At 32.5% G+C, this 17365-nt stretch overlaps 1 protein-coding gene across 1 annotated transcript; it reads left to right on the top strand.

Annotated features, from left to right (window-relative positions):
- The first annotated feature begins 593 nt into the window (after positions 1 to 593).
- On the top strand, positions 594 to 1544 carry LOC109257168 (olfactory receptor 2M3-like). Its single transcript, XM_019433123.2, has one exon. The coding sequence runs from the start codon at positions 594 to 596 to the stop codon at positions 1542 to 1544; it is 951 nt and encodes a 316-aa protein (XP_019288668.2).
- The last annotated feature ends 15821 nt before the right edge of the window (positions 1545 to 17365 follow it).

Raw genomic sequence — 17365 nt, 5'->3', positions numbered from 1 at the left:
TGACTTCTCAGCAATTCATGAGTTTTCTTATGACTCAGTGTATTTCTGAATACACAGTTTAGTTAACTAGTTGCTAAAATTAGATTATATGTCTCTTTGGAAACCTCCTATGTTCCTTTTTTAAAATGTTTATTTATTATTGAGAGACAGAGAGAAAGACAGAACATGAACATGGGAGGGGCAGAGACAGGAGGAGACACAGAATCCGAAGCAGGCTCCAGGCTCTGAAGCTGTCAGCATAGAGCCTGGCATGGGGCTCAAACTCACAAACTGCAAGATCATGACCTGAGCCAAAGTTGGATGCTCAACTGACTGAACCACCCAGGCACCCGGGAAACCTCCTAAGTTCTAATGAAAAAACTTACTGTGTGTTCTGTATGTGCTTTATATTTAAAAATGGCATCAGGCTAACAATAAACTTTAATATTCCTAGTATATAAATTTATAAAAAGTTATACTTAGCAAAATTATTTTTTAATATAGAGAGACAATATCATGCATGTGCTGATGTAAGCTAGAAGTCCTTGATATTTCTGTGATACAGTACTGAGCACTGTTCACATGTTATATTGTCTACAGTGAATATATTTATCATGGGATGGGAGAATCAGACTTTCAACTTTGACTTTATCCTCCTGGGAATCTTCAATCACAGTTCCACCCACACCTTCCTCTTCTCTCTGGTCTTGGGAATCTTCGCATTTGCCATCATGGGAAACACTGTCATGATTCTCCTCATCTACCTGGACAACCAGCTCCACACCCCCATGTACTTCCTCCTCAGCCAACTCTCCCTCATGGACCTCATGCTCATCTGCACCACTGTACCCAAGATGGCCTTCAACTACTTGTCTGGCAGGAAGTGCATCTCTCTAGCTGGGTGTGGAGCCCAGATATTTTTATATGTGTCTCTGCTTGGAGCAGAATGTTTCCTGTTGGCTGTAATGGCCTATGACCGTTATGTTGCTATTTGCCACCCATTAAGATACTCAATTCTCATGAACCAGAAAATCTGTCATCTTATGGTCCTTTCTTCCTGGATTGTTGGCTCTCTTGATGGTATAATTGTTGTTGCAGTCGCACTATCCTTCCCATATTGTGGTGCCCGGGAAATACCTCACTTTTTCTGTGATGTCCCTGCCGTTCTCACTCTCTCATGCACTAATACATTGCTATTTGAAAGGTTAATGTTTATTTGCTGTGTAATTATGCTTCTTTTCCCTGTAACAGTAATTATTGCTTCCTACCTTCAGGTCATTGTAGCTGTCATTCAAATGGGGTCTGGGGAAGGCCGCCAAAGAGCTTTTGCTACCTGTTCCTCTCACCTCATGGTGGTAGGAATGTATTATGGAGCAGCCATGTTCATATACATGAGGCCTGTTTCTGACCGTTCCCCCACCCAAGACAAGATGGTGTCAGCCTTTTATACCATCCTTACTCCTATGCTGAATCCCCTCATCTATAGCCTCCGCAACAAGGAAGTGGCCAGAGGATTAATGAAGGTGTTAGGGAGGGGAAGTCTACAGAGCAAATTGCCTAATTAACCATCTTCTATATTCTTTAGTTTATGGTGAATTGATGTATTCAACTGATACAATTCTATACCCAATATTTACACACCTTTGTATCAAAAGTTTCATAGACAAGCCCACAAGATTTAGAAAGTGAAAAACTGACTGCATGCTTTTTGTTCAAATATTATATTTCTTTTGTTATGGAACTATCAAATTATGGTCATAAGTAAATATTTACTGTAAGATAACATGCACAATTGTACATTCTGTTTTATAAGTTAATAAATGAGAAGTATTTGCTGTCCATCACAGTACTACATAATGCCATAATAAAACAGGGCACTATTAGCATTCTTTTTTTAACATATAGTAATTTTACATTTGGCTAATCAAAATATTATCCTGAGTCCAATATCATTCTTTAGATTGATTAGTTTGTTAAAATGAATAATCAGGTTAATTATATACCAAGTTATAGCTTTATTAGATTATTATAAGAACTAATATGCTTTACCTAGATAGAGAAAAGAGGCATTAGATTGATGATTAGGTCTATGGAATCTACCTTGTAATGGACAGTGTTCTCTCTCAGGATATCAGAGGATTAGGGAGCTCCTAATTATTTCCTTTTTCTACATAAGTCAGCCTTTTACATGGGAGACTGACATGTGAATCCTCAAAGTCTGGTCTTTTCATCCTTAAATGTCTTGATCACTATATGGGTTGTATGCTATAATTATATGGAAAAGTGATCAATTTTGTAAATAGAAAATTTTAGGTTTACTGAAGGTCTGAATTTTTTTAAATAAATTACATGTCATATGTGTGACATCACTATAGATAGTGGTGTAATGATATATATGAAATTCACTGCAGTTCTGGGTATTCTTCTGTTTTGTTAGAAACAACCACTATGGCTAATCTGAATTTTTCTGTTTTCTTAAAACTCTGTTGTAACTGCATTAGTTTTCTTTTTCTGCATGACAAATGAACACAAACACAGTACCTCTAAAAAATAGTTATTAATTCCTAGTATATATGGGTAGGAATTCTTGCATTGCTAACCTGGGTATTCTTCTTAAGGTGTCACAAGGTAGTAATCCATGAGTCAGCTGAGACTGCAGTTATACCTAAGGCTCAGCCTCATCTTTCAAGTCCATATAGTTGTTGAAATAATTAATTTCTTTGTACCCGAATAACTCATTATCTTACTTCTTCAATCCAGCAGGAGAGGCTGTGACTTAAGGGAAAGCCTAAGTCCTTTTGTAAAGGTCTACCAACTGGTTAAGACAACCCAACACAAGACACTCTACCTTACATAACTTGAAGTCAATTGATTTGGGATATTAATTACATTTGCACATTAACCTCACTCTCTCCAAATAGAATAATGTAAACATAGGAGCGACATCAGGAGAAATAAATCATGGGGAAAGTTTAGGTTTCTGTCTACCACACACACCCACAAAACTTATAGACTCCTATTTACAAAAAGGAATGAAAGGGCAATTACAATAAATTTTCCTGTCAGTGATATGAGAAAATATTGGTTACGTCCTAATGACTGACTGAATTATTTAACTTTAGAAATTATTTTATGGAGTCTGGTGTTGAGGGTTCTTTTAAAGGTAAAAGCCTAGGAGTGGAAAAGTACTTGTTATTGAGATTGAGTAGGGAAAGTGTCTTAAAATTTTTCACTTATACCTGCTGGAAGGAGGTCTTAAAAGAGCCTCTGATAAAGAGAATTAGAAAGTAACATGCCACCAGAACTGGGAAGGCAAATATGTCAGAGCATGACTAGACAATAAGTCTCAAATCCTTGGCTCCAACTTGCTGTGCACCAAGTCTAGAGTGAGGAGGCCAGTCGTTTCTTTGTATTGTGTTTAGTATATCGTACTTCCCTCAAACACAGATTTACCATTATTAAATAAATATTTGACATCAAATATTGTTGACTGATTTGGGAGTTGAAGATAGGGCAGGAAAGGAGTGCGTTCCCTACTGTGAAATGGGAAAATATTCCCAGAGTAACATGTATTACCTCATTCTTCCTATTAATGACTTAAAAACAAAGCTTCTAGGAAGAACATAATATGATCTATAGCCATACATTTTCTAAGACGAAAAGAGTGTTAAAATTTTATGTATTCAGACAAACCTTACAAAGTTTGATAGGGATATGATGTAAAGGTTTCCACTGTAGCAAAGTTCTCATGAACATCAGGTAGATTTCTAATTTACATAGAATTTAAAGGTAACATTTTTATGTTTTTTTTTTTTTTTTTTTGTAAAAAGTATATGCAGTATCGTGGAGAAATAGTCATTTTTTTCTTGGTAGAACTGTGAGTTATTAAAATCTTTCAGGAAGGCAATTTAGCTTTATTCATCCAGCTATGTAATTGTATTGCATTCATCCAGATATGCAAAGTAATAATAATAATTAGTCGTCAAATATTTATACACAAGTAAGGCAAGGAGAAAAGGTAAAAACAATATGTATGGCCTGTTGTATAAAGGTTAAATACTACACAAACTAATGGATCAATTTCTATTTACATTGTGTACTTCATACTTTCTAAATAATAGAATATGTGTGTCTGAGAGTAATTGGTTTTAATTCTGTTTTCAATTTAAAAATACAAAATTTTTGGAACACCTGTCTGGCTGAGTCAGCTGACCATCTGACTCTTGACTTTGGCTCATGTCATCTCATAGTCATGAGATCTAGCCCTGCCTTGGGCTCCATGCTAGGCATTGAATCTGCTCAAGATTATCTCTCTCTCTCTCTCTCTCTCTCTCTCTCTCCCTCCCTTCCCCCACCTCAAAAAATATGGAAATCTTGAGATTTCTCATGGCCATTGCATTTATTTATGGATATTAGGTACTATTTTCCCCAAAGTCTTATCAACAAATAAGCAGAGCTATCCACCTTTTTTTACTTGCAGCTATATGGGCAATAAAAAGTATGGTTAAGCCAAACCATTTTTCTTCTAATGATTTCCATACTTTGATTTTCTTGGAAAATCACTTTTTTCATACTGGGCAAAATCTGTTTTCTCATCATTAAACACATACATTAACTAGATAAATTTAAGTATCAATGGCCTCCTTTAGTCCTATGTCAATTGAGATGATTTTTTATAATATGCTTGGTTTTCCTACCTCATTTGCTCCTTTTTGCCTTCTATTATCCTTTTTGTTACATCAGTTCCATTTGATCTTTCCTTGTCCTCAGTCCCAACTTTATTTTTCCCTCCCAACTACCCATTGTCTTTTAGCTGACTACTCCACATTCACAATATGTTGTTCCTCTTTCTGCCTTTATATCTTTGCTCATTCTGCCAAAGAAATTCTCATTAAGAAGCATAGACAGATTTTTACAAGGTTGACTTATGGTGAAGTGGTAAAAATACCTTGAAATCAATCTAATAATTTTTAAGTGTTTGTTGGAGGTTTTCAGTCAGGCAATGATGCACAGATTAAGAGTTTACTAGTGATTTTCAAGAGTTATATTGTCTAGAGTTGGCATAGGCAGCTGTATTTAATTGGTGAAGAAAATTAAAATAAAAGAGAAAATATGAGCAGCATAGTAAATATAGAATAAAGGAAGAATTAGGAGGAAGAAGGAAAGAAGGAAAAAGAGGAGGAAGGGATAGAAGCTAATTCCATGGCTGAATATATAGAAGAAGTGAAGAAGGTAATGAGCTTATTTTTAGATGTTATGTTTGAATTTTGTGGGGCACAAAAGAAAAGGTTGCTTAAAATATAATAGGTTTCAGGTTATAATCTGAGATCATTTGTTTAAAAAGATCATGAAAATTAATGAGAATACTAAAAAAGGTCACATATGAAGGAAAATAATTGTTTCATGGTTAAAGTTCAATATTACATAGAAGAAATATATATATATATATATATATATATATATATATATATATATATATGACCACCTGGGTGGCTGAGTTGTTTAAGCTTCAGACTTTGGCTCAGCTCAGGTTATGATCTTGTGGCTTATGAGTTTGAGCCCTGCACTGGGCTTTGTGCTGACAGCTCAGAGCCTGGAGCTTCTTCCAATTCTGTGTCTTTTTCTCTTTCTCTGCCCCTCCCCCACTCGTGCTGTCTCTCTGTCAAAAATAAATAAACATAAAAAGATATATATATATATATATATATATATACACATATATGTATAAACACAAACATATGTATATACAATCCATATGCATATAATATATAATATATATTATATAATATATATATATTATATAATATCTTAGAATAATACAGGCTTTAAGAGTAATAAACAAAAACAGAAATCCACAAGGTGTAGGTACAGAAAAAACAGAAATTGACTTCATTTAGAATGTAAGTGCCTTTTGGTGTGCTATGCAACTAATGGAGGAAAGATCTATATGACCTTGTATATGTCATTAATATTATTTAACCCTCATTACCTCATCTGTACAATTAGGATATTTTTATCTCCTTTACAGGTTTATTTTGATAAACTATAGCACTCCACACATAATAAAGCACCATAATATATTTCGTGTTTTATTTTCACAATTTAGAAAATGGCTCCAATTATGGTATGCTTACTTACTTACCTATCTTATGTTTAGTGATTGAATGTATAATTTTATCTTATCAAAATTGTTAATCATTCAATATCAGTGAGTGTGAGCTCATCTTTATATCAGCCAGAAGAAATGTTCTAAAATGTTTATTGAAGAGTTCATGTTTGAAAAATAATAGTGGCTTAAAACACTGACTTCTTACAACATAAATATAAAAATTTGGGTGAAGCAACCATCACTTTCAAATATGATTTTAAACATTGTTTTATGCTCAATTCTACAAATATCAAAAATTTGTTTCCTAGTATTTGCTATAGTTGACCAAAAAGCATGTTGCTGTTTTGCTATTTTGGCATTATTATAAGTGGATGGAATTGGGGCACCTGGTTGGCTCAGTCGGTTAAGCATCCAACTTTGGCTCAAGTAATGATCTCACAGTTTTTGAGTTCAAGCCCTGGGTCGGGCTCTGTGCTGATAGCTCAGAGCCTGGATCCTGCTTCAAATTCTGTGTTTCCCTTTCTCTCTGCCCTTCCCCTGATCGTGCTCTCTCTCTCTCTGTCTCTCTCTGTCTCTCTTTCTATATCTTAAAAATAAATAAACATTAAAAATGTTTAAATTAAAAAAATAAGTGCATGGAATTAAATTTATTGGTTTTTTTCTATTCATTGATGTAATTATCATTTTTGATGTTCAAATTTTTCCATTTTTGTCTACCATGAGTCTCTTCAATTTGTCTCCTGAGTCTTCACACATGATCCAGGTAATATTAGATATATTTCTTGCTATTCATCTGACACAGTGCAATGAGCCAGTCTTATCTAGCATATTCCCTGCTATACGCCTGACATTAGCTATTTGTCCAATGGTAAATTTAGTCTGAAATTATATCAATCAACTGAAGTCGTCAGGTTACAGGTGCTTTTTTCTGTTGGCCTTGACTCTAGACTTTATGAATGAAAAGAGCGGAAAAATAAACAAATAAACATTTTATATTTATGTTCCAAACATTATGTTTCAGAATGTTTGTATTATGGTTACATACACAAACATATTTTAAATATATAATGTAATTTGTGTGGATTCCTAGTTTAATATGTAATTCCATCCTAAAAATAAGTAAAATGATTAACAAAGAAAAAATCAACATCTCTTAGCTTTGTTGTATAATGCAGGTCACTAGGCAAATTAGTGTATCAAAAATTGAAGAGTAAGCAGAGCCTGGGTGCCTCAGTCGGTTGAGCATCTGGCTTCATCTCAGGTCATGATCTCATGGTTTGTGAGTTCAAGCCCCATCCCAGGTTCTGTTCTGAAAGCTCAGAGCTTGGAGCCTGCTTCAGATTCTGTGTCTTCCTCTCTCTGCCTCTCTCTGCCTCTCTCTCTCTCTCTCTCTCTCTCTCTCAAATAAGTAAACATTATAAAACAATTGAAGAGTAAAATAAATGGATACAGAAAATGATAAGTTGCCTGTGCAGAAAACTCCATGGAAACCAGGGTTGAAACCTCTGAGAAAAAGAGTACTGAACTCCTTTTATCCAGTGTTATATCTAGTTTTGAACAAAAATTATAAGGCATATGAAGAGTCACAAAACAGCTTAAGGAGACAAAACAAGCCCTAAAATCTGACTTACATATGACAAGGATGTTGCAATTTTCAGACTAGGAATTTGAAATACCTATGGTTAAAATGCTCAATGCACTGATGGGAAAGAAAACATATATAAAATGTAAGAATAGATTCTAACTTAAGCAGTAGATTAGCATTCTAACAAAGAATAAATGCTAGAGATAAAAAACACTGTAACATAAATAAAAATGCCTTCGATGGGCTCATTAGTGTAATGAGCATGGATGTAGAACTGTAAGATTGAGGATGTGCCAACGGAAACTAAAAATGATTGAAACAGACACAAGAAACAGGCAAAATCAAAATGTGTAACATGCACATAATTGTAACAGCAGAAGGGGAAGAATGAACAGAAGAAATATCCAAAACAATAATGACTGAGAATTGCCTCTAAATTAGTGGCAGCCACCAAATCACAATCCAGGAAGCTCAGAGAATACCAAACAGGATAAATGTAAAACAACAATAGCAACAACATGAACAACAAAAGCAAGCCTATATCTAGGCTTACAAATTTCAAACTTCAAAAATCAAAGATAAGGAATAAATCTTTAAAGAAGCCAAGGTGGGTGGGGAATACAGATTTACTCTATAGATGTAAAATATAATGATATTTGACTTCTCAGGAAAAAATGCAAGGAAGACAATCATGGAGTGAAATATTTAAATTTTTGAAAGAAAAAAATGTAATTCCAGAATTATGACATTTGGAAAATTGTCTTTCGAAAATGAAAAGAAATACTTTCTCAGACAAAAGCTGTGGGCATTTGTTACTAGTACATGCCTTTCAAGAAATATTGAAAGTCATTATTCAGAAAGAAGAAAAAATATACCGATAATAAACTTAGATCAACATAAAGAAAAGAGGGTCGCCTGTGTGGCTTAGTCGGTTGTGTCTAACACTTGATTTAAGCTCACGTCATTATCTCCCATGTGGTGAGATTGAGACTTACATTAGGCTTTGCACTGCACATGGAGCATGAAACCTGCTTAGGATTCTCTTTCTTCCTCTCCCTCTCTCTATCCCTCCCCTGCTCTCTTTCTCTCTCAAAATAAATAAATAAACATAAAAAAAGAAAAGAACTAAGAGAAGACATAAATTAAGGTAAAAGAAAGATTGTATTTGATCCAACATGTTTGAATTATTAGCAAACATAGTTTTGATAATTATAGATTATCCATAAGAGAAATTCATGATAACAGTGGTACAAGGATGAGGAGGAAAAATACTTGGCTATTATAAGATAAATGAAGTATTGGTGAGGATATATATTGTAATCTTAAAGTGGATTTAAGAGTGGTTGTAATTGTATACTGCAGACTCTAGGAAAATAAAAAATTAAAAAAAAATGTATAATTTGCTTCAAAGGAGAAAAATGGAGTCACACATAATTCTCAACTGAAAAAAAGGTAGAATAAATACACAAGACAAAAATAAGAAAATGAGTAAGGAAAACAAAAAGTAACACGTAAGTAGATATTAATCCAAATATATCAATACTTTCTTTAAATCTCAGTTGTCTAAATACACCAACTGAAAAATATTGATTGTCAGAGTGGATCAAAAAATGCACTCTATATTATATGTTGTCTACAAGAGACACACATTAAAAATAAAGATGAATTGTATGTATATAAATATACATATAAATTAAAATGAAAAGGGATGGAGAAAAATGCACCATGTCAGCAATAATCAATGCTGGAGTACTTATATCAATTTCAGGCAAAGGAAATTTCAAAGAAAGGAAAGTTATCAGACACAAAGAGTCACATTACCTATGACAAAATGATCAATTTACAAGAAGACATAATGACCCTTAACGTGTATGCACCTCACAAAGTATCATTATATGTGAGGCAAAAACTGATAAAACTGCAAGGAGACATAAATGAATATACTATTATAGTTAGAGACTTCAAATCCTTCTATCAGAAATGGACAGATCTAGCAAGCAGAACAATTAGTAAGAGCATAGTTAAACATGAAAGCACTATCAATTAACTGAATATAATAGATAGCTATGAAATGCTTTACTCAAAAAAAGCAGAGAATGAAGTTTTTTCAAGCTCACATGAACATTCACCAACATAGACCACATTCTGAGCCATTCAACTATTTAGAAAAACACAAATTATTCAATTTCTGCTCTCAGACCACAATTAAATTAAATTAGGAATCAATAAAAGAAATAAAGCTGAAAATCCCCAATGTGTGAAGATTAAAAAACACACTTTGTAATAACACATGAATCAAAGGAAAAAAATTCGAAATAAATTAAAAATAGTTTTAACCAAATGAAAATGAAAACACTTATCAAAATTTGTGGGCTACAGTAAAAGCATTTCTTAAAGGAAATCTTTAACCTTTAACTCATATATTGAAAAGGAAGAAAATTCTAATAATCTAGCCTTCTACTTTAGGAAACTGGAAAAAGTAGACAAATTAGATCTAAATTAATCAGAAAAAAATAGAGAAGAAATTAATGAAATTTAAAACAGGAAATAAATAGAGAAAATCAGCAAAAGCAGGAATTTATTATTTGGAACAAAAAGACTAAAACTAACCAGCTTCTAACCAAGCTAACTAATAAAAAAAGAGAGAGATAAAACCCAAATTACAATATGAGACATGCAAGAAGAAACTTTACTACAGATTCAATGCACATTAAAAAGATAATATAGTAATACTATTAAAAATTTTATGCCAAGAGCTTTGATAACCTAGGTGAAATAAACAAATTTCTTTAATGAACATTGTGTCATAACTCACACAAGGACAGACAATTTGAATAGGTCTATATATATTAAATAATTTGAATCACTAATTAATAACTTCCCAACTTAGAAAGCAACAACCTAGATTGGTTTAATGATACATTCTACTAAACGTTTAAGGAAGAAGCTAAGCTGCTAATTCTATTCAGTCACCTCCAGGCTATAGAAGCAGAGAAAGTACTTCATAATTCATTCTATGTGGTCAGAATTTCCCTAATGTTAGAATCATATTTAAAAAATTCAAGAAAAGAAAGATATAGACCAATATCTCTCATGAATATTTTTTCTCAATAAAATACAATCAAATGCAATTCAACAATGTTTAAACTTAACTATGCATCATGACCTAGTGGGATTTAGTTCATGCATGTAAGTCTGGTTTAACATTCAAATATAAATATAATTCATCACATTAACAAACTAAAAAACAATAACATAATCATATAAATATATGCAGAAAATTTTGATAAAATCAAGAACCTACATGATAAAATCTCTTAGCTAAATGGGGATACAGAAGAATTCTCTCAACTTGTAAAGAAGATCTACAAAACACCTACAACTAACATAATACTTGGTGGTGAGAAATTAGTATCATTTCTATTAAGATCAGAAAAAGAATATCCCTTTTCACTACTCTCACTCAACATTGAATTAGTAGTCATACCTACTGAACTAAGACAAGAAAGGGAAATAAAAGAATACAAATTTGGAAATAGAAATAAAACTACATTTGTTCATGAGGACATTATTTCTGTAGAAAATAGCAAAGAATCAACCAAAAATATCCTCCTGGAACTAATAAGGAATTATAGCAAAGTTACATGTAAATATACAAAAATTCATTGTTTTCTTATATACTAGCATTGAACAATTGTTACTTAAAATTAAAACCACATTACCATTTGTATTAGCACCACCCAAAATAAAATACTTAGGCATAAATCTAACAAAGGCTTATATGAAGAAACTAGAAAATTCTGATGGGATATACAAAAGAAAGAAAAAAAAAAACACTAAGTAAATGGAGAGATATCCTGTGTTCATGGATAGGAAGATTTAAAATTGTCAAGATGCTAGTTTTTGGTTTTATTTTTGTTTTGCTTTTTTCAAGTTCAACATATTCAATGTCATTTCATTCAAAATCCCTGGAGTTATTTTGTGTATATCAACATTTATTAAAGTTTACATGGAAGGCAAAGAATCTGGAAAAGCCAAAAGTGTTAAATGAGAAAAACAAAGTTAGAAGGCTGACACTATCCAATCTCAAGTTGTACTATAAAACTAAAGTAATCAAGAAAGTGTTATATTTGCAAAATAGAGACAGATATGCAGCAATAGACAGAAATAGACACTCACAAGCAAGCGACTGTTTTTGACAAAGGAAAAAAGCAATACAATAGTGCTGCAACAAATAAACATTCACATGTTAAAAAATGCATCTAGACAGAGACTTAACATTCTTCATGAAAATTACCACAAAATGGATCATTGATTTCAGTGCAAGACACAAATCCTTAACTCTCCAAGGAGAAAAACAAATTTTGATTTTTTTTAACTGTATATACAACATAGACTCCAGATTTGTTAAAGATTTAAATATGGTATGCAAAGCTATAGAGTTATTTGAACATAATATAAAATCACCTTTCATATAAAGATAAATAAAACAATTTATATGAAAATTCATATAAATGTAATTTATTCACTTAAAGATTTAGACTATTCATCTAGAAAAACTCATGCAAAACTAACACACTGAGACATATTGAAAGATAATATTTTCCAAGCATAAAATGAACAAACTAATAAAAAATAAAATATTCAAAAACACTACACATTAAAAATTTATGAAACAAAACAAAATGACACTTAATTGCAAAGATACACAGTTTCATTAATATTCAGACAAATGGAAATTTAACAATGATAAAATATTACTTTTTACTCAATAGGAAAATTTCAACATGGATGGAACTAGAGTACATTATGCTAAGCAAAATAAGTCAGACAGAGAAAGACAAATATAATTTCACTCATGTGGAATTTAAGTAACACAACAGACGAACGTAGGGAAAGGGAAAGAAAAATAAGGTAAAAACAGAGAGGGAGGCAAACCATAAGAGTCTCTTTTTTTTTTTTTAACGTTTATTTATTTTTGAGACAGAAAGAGACAGAGCATGAATGGGGGAGGGGCAGAGAGAGAGAGGGAGACACAGAATCGGAAGGAGGCTCCAGGCTCTGAGCCATCAGCCCAGAGCCCGACGTGGGGCTCGAACTCACGGATTCACGGACCGTGAGATCGTGACCTGAGCTGAAGTCAGACGCTTAACCAACTGAGCCACCCAGGCGCCCCCATAAGAGTCTCTTAAATACAGAGAACAAACTAACGGTTGCTGGAGGGGAGGTGGGTGGGGCAATGGGTTATATGGGTGATGGACATTAAGGAGGGTACTTTTAGAGATGATCAATGGGTGTCATTTGTAAGAGATAAATCACATGGTACTACTTCTGAAACCAAGACTACAGTGCATATTAAATAACTTGAAGTTAATTTTTTTTAAAAATAGGAAAATGTCAAAAGCTAGATAATACTAAATAATAACAAGGATGTGAATAAATTAAAAGGTTCAGAACTGCATTTGAAAACGTTCTGATTTGGCAATATAGAGAGTAATATTCTGCTTCCTAGTTAATTTATATTTGCATGTAAAGTAGAAATTAACAATTTTGTTTGTGGCTATTAATAATGAATACACTCTAGTTATGACAGAGATTAGGAAATCATTCAAATAGTTTACAATCTATTTAATTATGAACAACTGTCTTCTGAATATGTGACTTCATATGTGATAGAAACACAAAAATACTCATTTTATTATGTTAAAATTTGGATTCCAGCAGTTTGGAGATAACATTGTTGTTCAAAGTCTTCAGGAAACCATATCTACTTCAATTACAACATAAATCACAACAGTTTGGGGAAAAATAAATAATTCTAAAATTAATATGGAAAATGAAGTAAAAAAGCATATGTAATAAACATAAAAAAAGAATAATGACAAAAGATGATGTCATCAGTGACATAAATGTTTTTAGACATAGAAATCTAAACCAAGTAATACTCTAATTAAAAAAACAAAAAAGGAATTTACATAAGAGATCCAGAATCAGAATATAGAATATGGGAATTTGAAAATGGTATTAGATGGCATTATTAATCAGTATAGAAGAGAATTAAACCCAAGATATTAGTGTATGAAAACTGGATATATATATTAAATAATATTTATTTTTTGTTTTATAAAAATAAAGTAACAGTAATTCATTTTTTAAATAAAATTCTTTGAAAAGAGATAAAAATACCAATAAACATGAGACAACTACACAAATTGGTAAAGAAAATGTATATCAACATAAGAGTGAGGAGCCATTTCTTACAAAATAAGCTTACAATTTTTTTAAACACAGCAATATAAAATGATTTTGAGAAATGATGAAACAAATTTCTCCGTTTACATAGGTATTGAGTTCATAAAGTAGTACATTAATTCTTACACGCAATTAAGACGACTAACAGACACAGAAGAAATGCTCAGCATCATTTGTCAACACGGAAATACAAATCAAAACTACAATGATATATCACCTCATTGGCGATAATGGCTAAAATTAACAACACAGGAAACAACAGATATTGTTGAGGATGCAGAGAAAGGAGAAACCTCCTGTACTGTTGTTGGGAATGCAAACTGGCACAGTTACTGTGTAACACATATGGTGTTTTCTTAAAAAGTTAAATTAGAACTACCCTAAGATCCAGCAATATCACTACTAGGTATTTACCCAAAGGATACAAAAATACTGATTCAAGGGATACATGTACCCTGATGTTTATAGCAGCATTATTGACAATAACCAAATTATGCAAAGTGTCCAAATATCCATCAACAGACATTTACCCTCCAAAATATTGTTCCTACATAACAACTAAAGAAACAAGGTGTTTAACAAAATGTCATATGCTTAAATGGTTTAAACAAACAGTAGATTAACTGAAGGATGAAGGTTCAGAATATGACAGAGTGAATATAAGGCAAGGAAAGGATATCAAAGTAAATATAAATGGTTGGCATTTGGAAATCTGTAATTTCAGAGAAGAAAATATATTGCTGGAAAATACACAAATAGAGTCATTATAGGTATGAATATATGAGAAAGACATGTCCAAAAGTCTTAGGATATCAAAATATTTTATGAAGAGAAAATTAACTCAGTATATTTGAGGATGATAAGAAACTGTAGTAGAATCAGAAAAAGAGTAACCACAAATTGCAAGCTTCCAAACAAAGAATCATTTGTAACAGTGCTGAAATCTTAAGCATAGGAATCTCAAGTTGAATGAGTTATTGGTGAACTTTAACAGAACTCTATTTAGAATTCTAAGGCCAGAACACACAATGTGGAATGTATATATTTTATTTGAAAATAGAAATTCAACTGCCTATTTATTCCTTAACATTATTCAGTTAATTGAAAGTTTGAAAATATTAGAAAAATGATTGAAAATGTCGTAATTAACATATGGAGGAATCAGGAGACAGAGAAAAAATATCAATCAAGGTGACAGGCCCTTGGATTTGATCTTAAATATCAATAAAACTCATATTTTCAAATTGAAAACTAATTACATATGAAGTTCTAAGAGAAAAAGTGGATGCTAACATAAAGTACTATAATTGAAGAACAGGGACTGAATTCCCTAGAGGGATTATAAAGTTAAATCACAGATGACTTACTAAAATTGTGTTGCATAGATTTCCCCTGGAACTTAAAAAAAATTTTCAGTTATTCTGTGTGTAGTATCTTCTTGAGAACACCTAGAAGGTAAGCCTGAGAGAGAGTGTACATTCCAAAACATATAAGGTACTCTGGAGTTCAATCAAAGGGAATCAAAGTTTATTCAAAAGCATTATGTATCATAAATTTTGATATTTTGAAGCTTTTAAGTAGGGAAGCACTTCATGTTGATCTGCAACTTACCCCCTTTATATTCTCTGTTAAAAAAATGTATTTTTGTTTTTTTTTTAAATATTAGTCCCAGGTACTTTTGAAGAGTAAATTAAATATATCTGTGAAGATGTTAAAAATGTAAGGTATTATTCAAAACAGTGTTTAAAATGCTAAACTGAGAATCATTGCAAAAGTCTACCTTTTTAATTTTTTTTAATGTTTTTATTTATTTTTGAGACAGATAAGAGACAGAGCTTGAGCAAGGGAGGGACAGAGAGAGAGGGAGACACAGAATCCGAAGCAGGCTCCAGGCTCTGAGCTGTCAGCACAGAGCCCATCACGGGGCTGGAACTCACAGACTGTGAGATCATGAGCTGAGCCAAGTTGGATGCTCAACGGACTGAGCTACCCAGGCGCCCCACAAGAGTTTACCTTTTATCTAGTCTATTTATTCTTTCTTTCAATCACTGTGAGGATAATATGGCCTTCGTTCAGTTGGATTAAACACATATAAAATAAGCATATAGGTTATCAATGTGGAACCAACAATTTAGTAAGAAAAACAGAATATTTTCAAAAATATCAAAGGGAGCAGTAGTGGAGATTATTGCAAATTAGGGGGAAAGAGGAGTGACAAGAAAGTAAGTAATGATGGTAATTTGTTCATATGATGATTTCATGCAGTGATACATGTATTTTGATGTGGATCTTTAAAGAATTAATTAATTGTACTTTATAAAAACCCTGAGAGGAATGGTAAGAATTAAAACAAAATCTTAGAGACATTAGTTAACCTGTAAATTGACATAGGAGTTGGTGGTAGAGCAAGACTGTTAACTCACACTTGTCTGATCTAAAGGTCCATAAAATTGCCTTTACATAAAACAGAGGTAGATGCCATACATCTTCTGAAAGTTTTGTATATGCAGATCTTGCTAGCTATCAAATGAAGAGGCATGGAGCAAGATAGCCTTGTGTTCGAATTTGAGGGGATTTGTGAATTACAAAGGTAAAAGATTGCATAAAAGCAGACATTCAAGTCGTAGACACTTCCTAAGAGACCTAAGCTCATATTTATCTCAGTTGTATCTTTGGAATCTGTAAGTAGAAAAATGCATACAGTTAGGGGAAGTAGAAAAAAGATATCTTGAAATAGAGGTTTGAATGACTTTCTGCAATATCTCAAAACAAGTTCAGCATGGATATGAAAATCTGCTATGCAGATAATTTGAGCCATTTGAGAATTGAAACTTTAAGAGGAGTGAAGAGGAGAATCCAGTATTCTTTGTAAAATCCAAAATTATTGTGCTGGGTGCAGAAAAGAATAGAAAGCTAGTTTGATCTGTAATATTGGGGTATTAGAAGGGCTTATAAATACTGATAAGCACTTCCAAAAGGCATCACCAATCATTTTTGAGAAATGTAACTTGAAATTTTTATATATAAGCAGGGGATGGATTTAGGTGAATAACTTCTAAATTCCCATAAGAACATTTTTTTGCATACCATTTTATCTGTAACATACTGTTTAATTTATGTGTTTCTATAATGAAGGAGAGTATGACTTCTCCATTGACATTATGCAGCGTATCTAGAACAGCCATGTAGGTGAAGTCATCCTAATATGCATTCAACCAAACCCTCCTTGTTTCACTTTCTTCTCCCTCAGTCACTATCCCTCTAAATTTCTCTACAACTCATTTTGTTTCTTGAATTGACACGTCTTTCAACATTCCACTGAATGTCAACTGTCTTTATTTAGTCAACATGACTACTTTGCTCTGCCCTTCCTAACCCAATCCTTTAAATCTCCTTTCCTCCGAAGACTTCTTGAAGTTGGTGAATAGAATTAATAAAAA

Source organism: Panthera pardus, unplaced genomic scaffold (genome assembly GCF_024362965.1).
Source record: "Panthera pardus isolate Hobbes unplaced genomic scaffold, ASM2436296v1 HiC_scaffold_1, whole genome shotgun sequence".
Lineage (NCBI taxonomy): Eukaryota > Metazoa > Chordata > Mammalia > Carnivora > Felidae > Panthera > Panthera pardus.
Note: the sequence above shows the minus strand (reverse complement) of the source record. Positions and strands in the feature narration are given on the sequence as shown.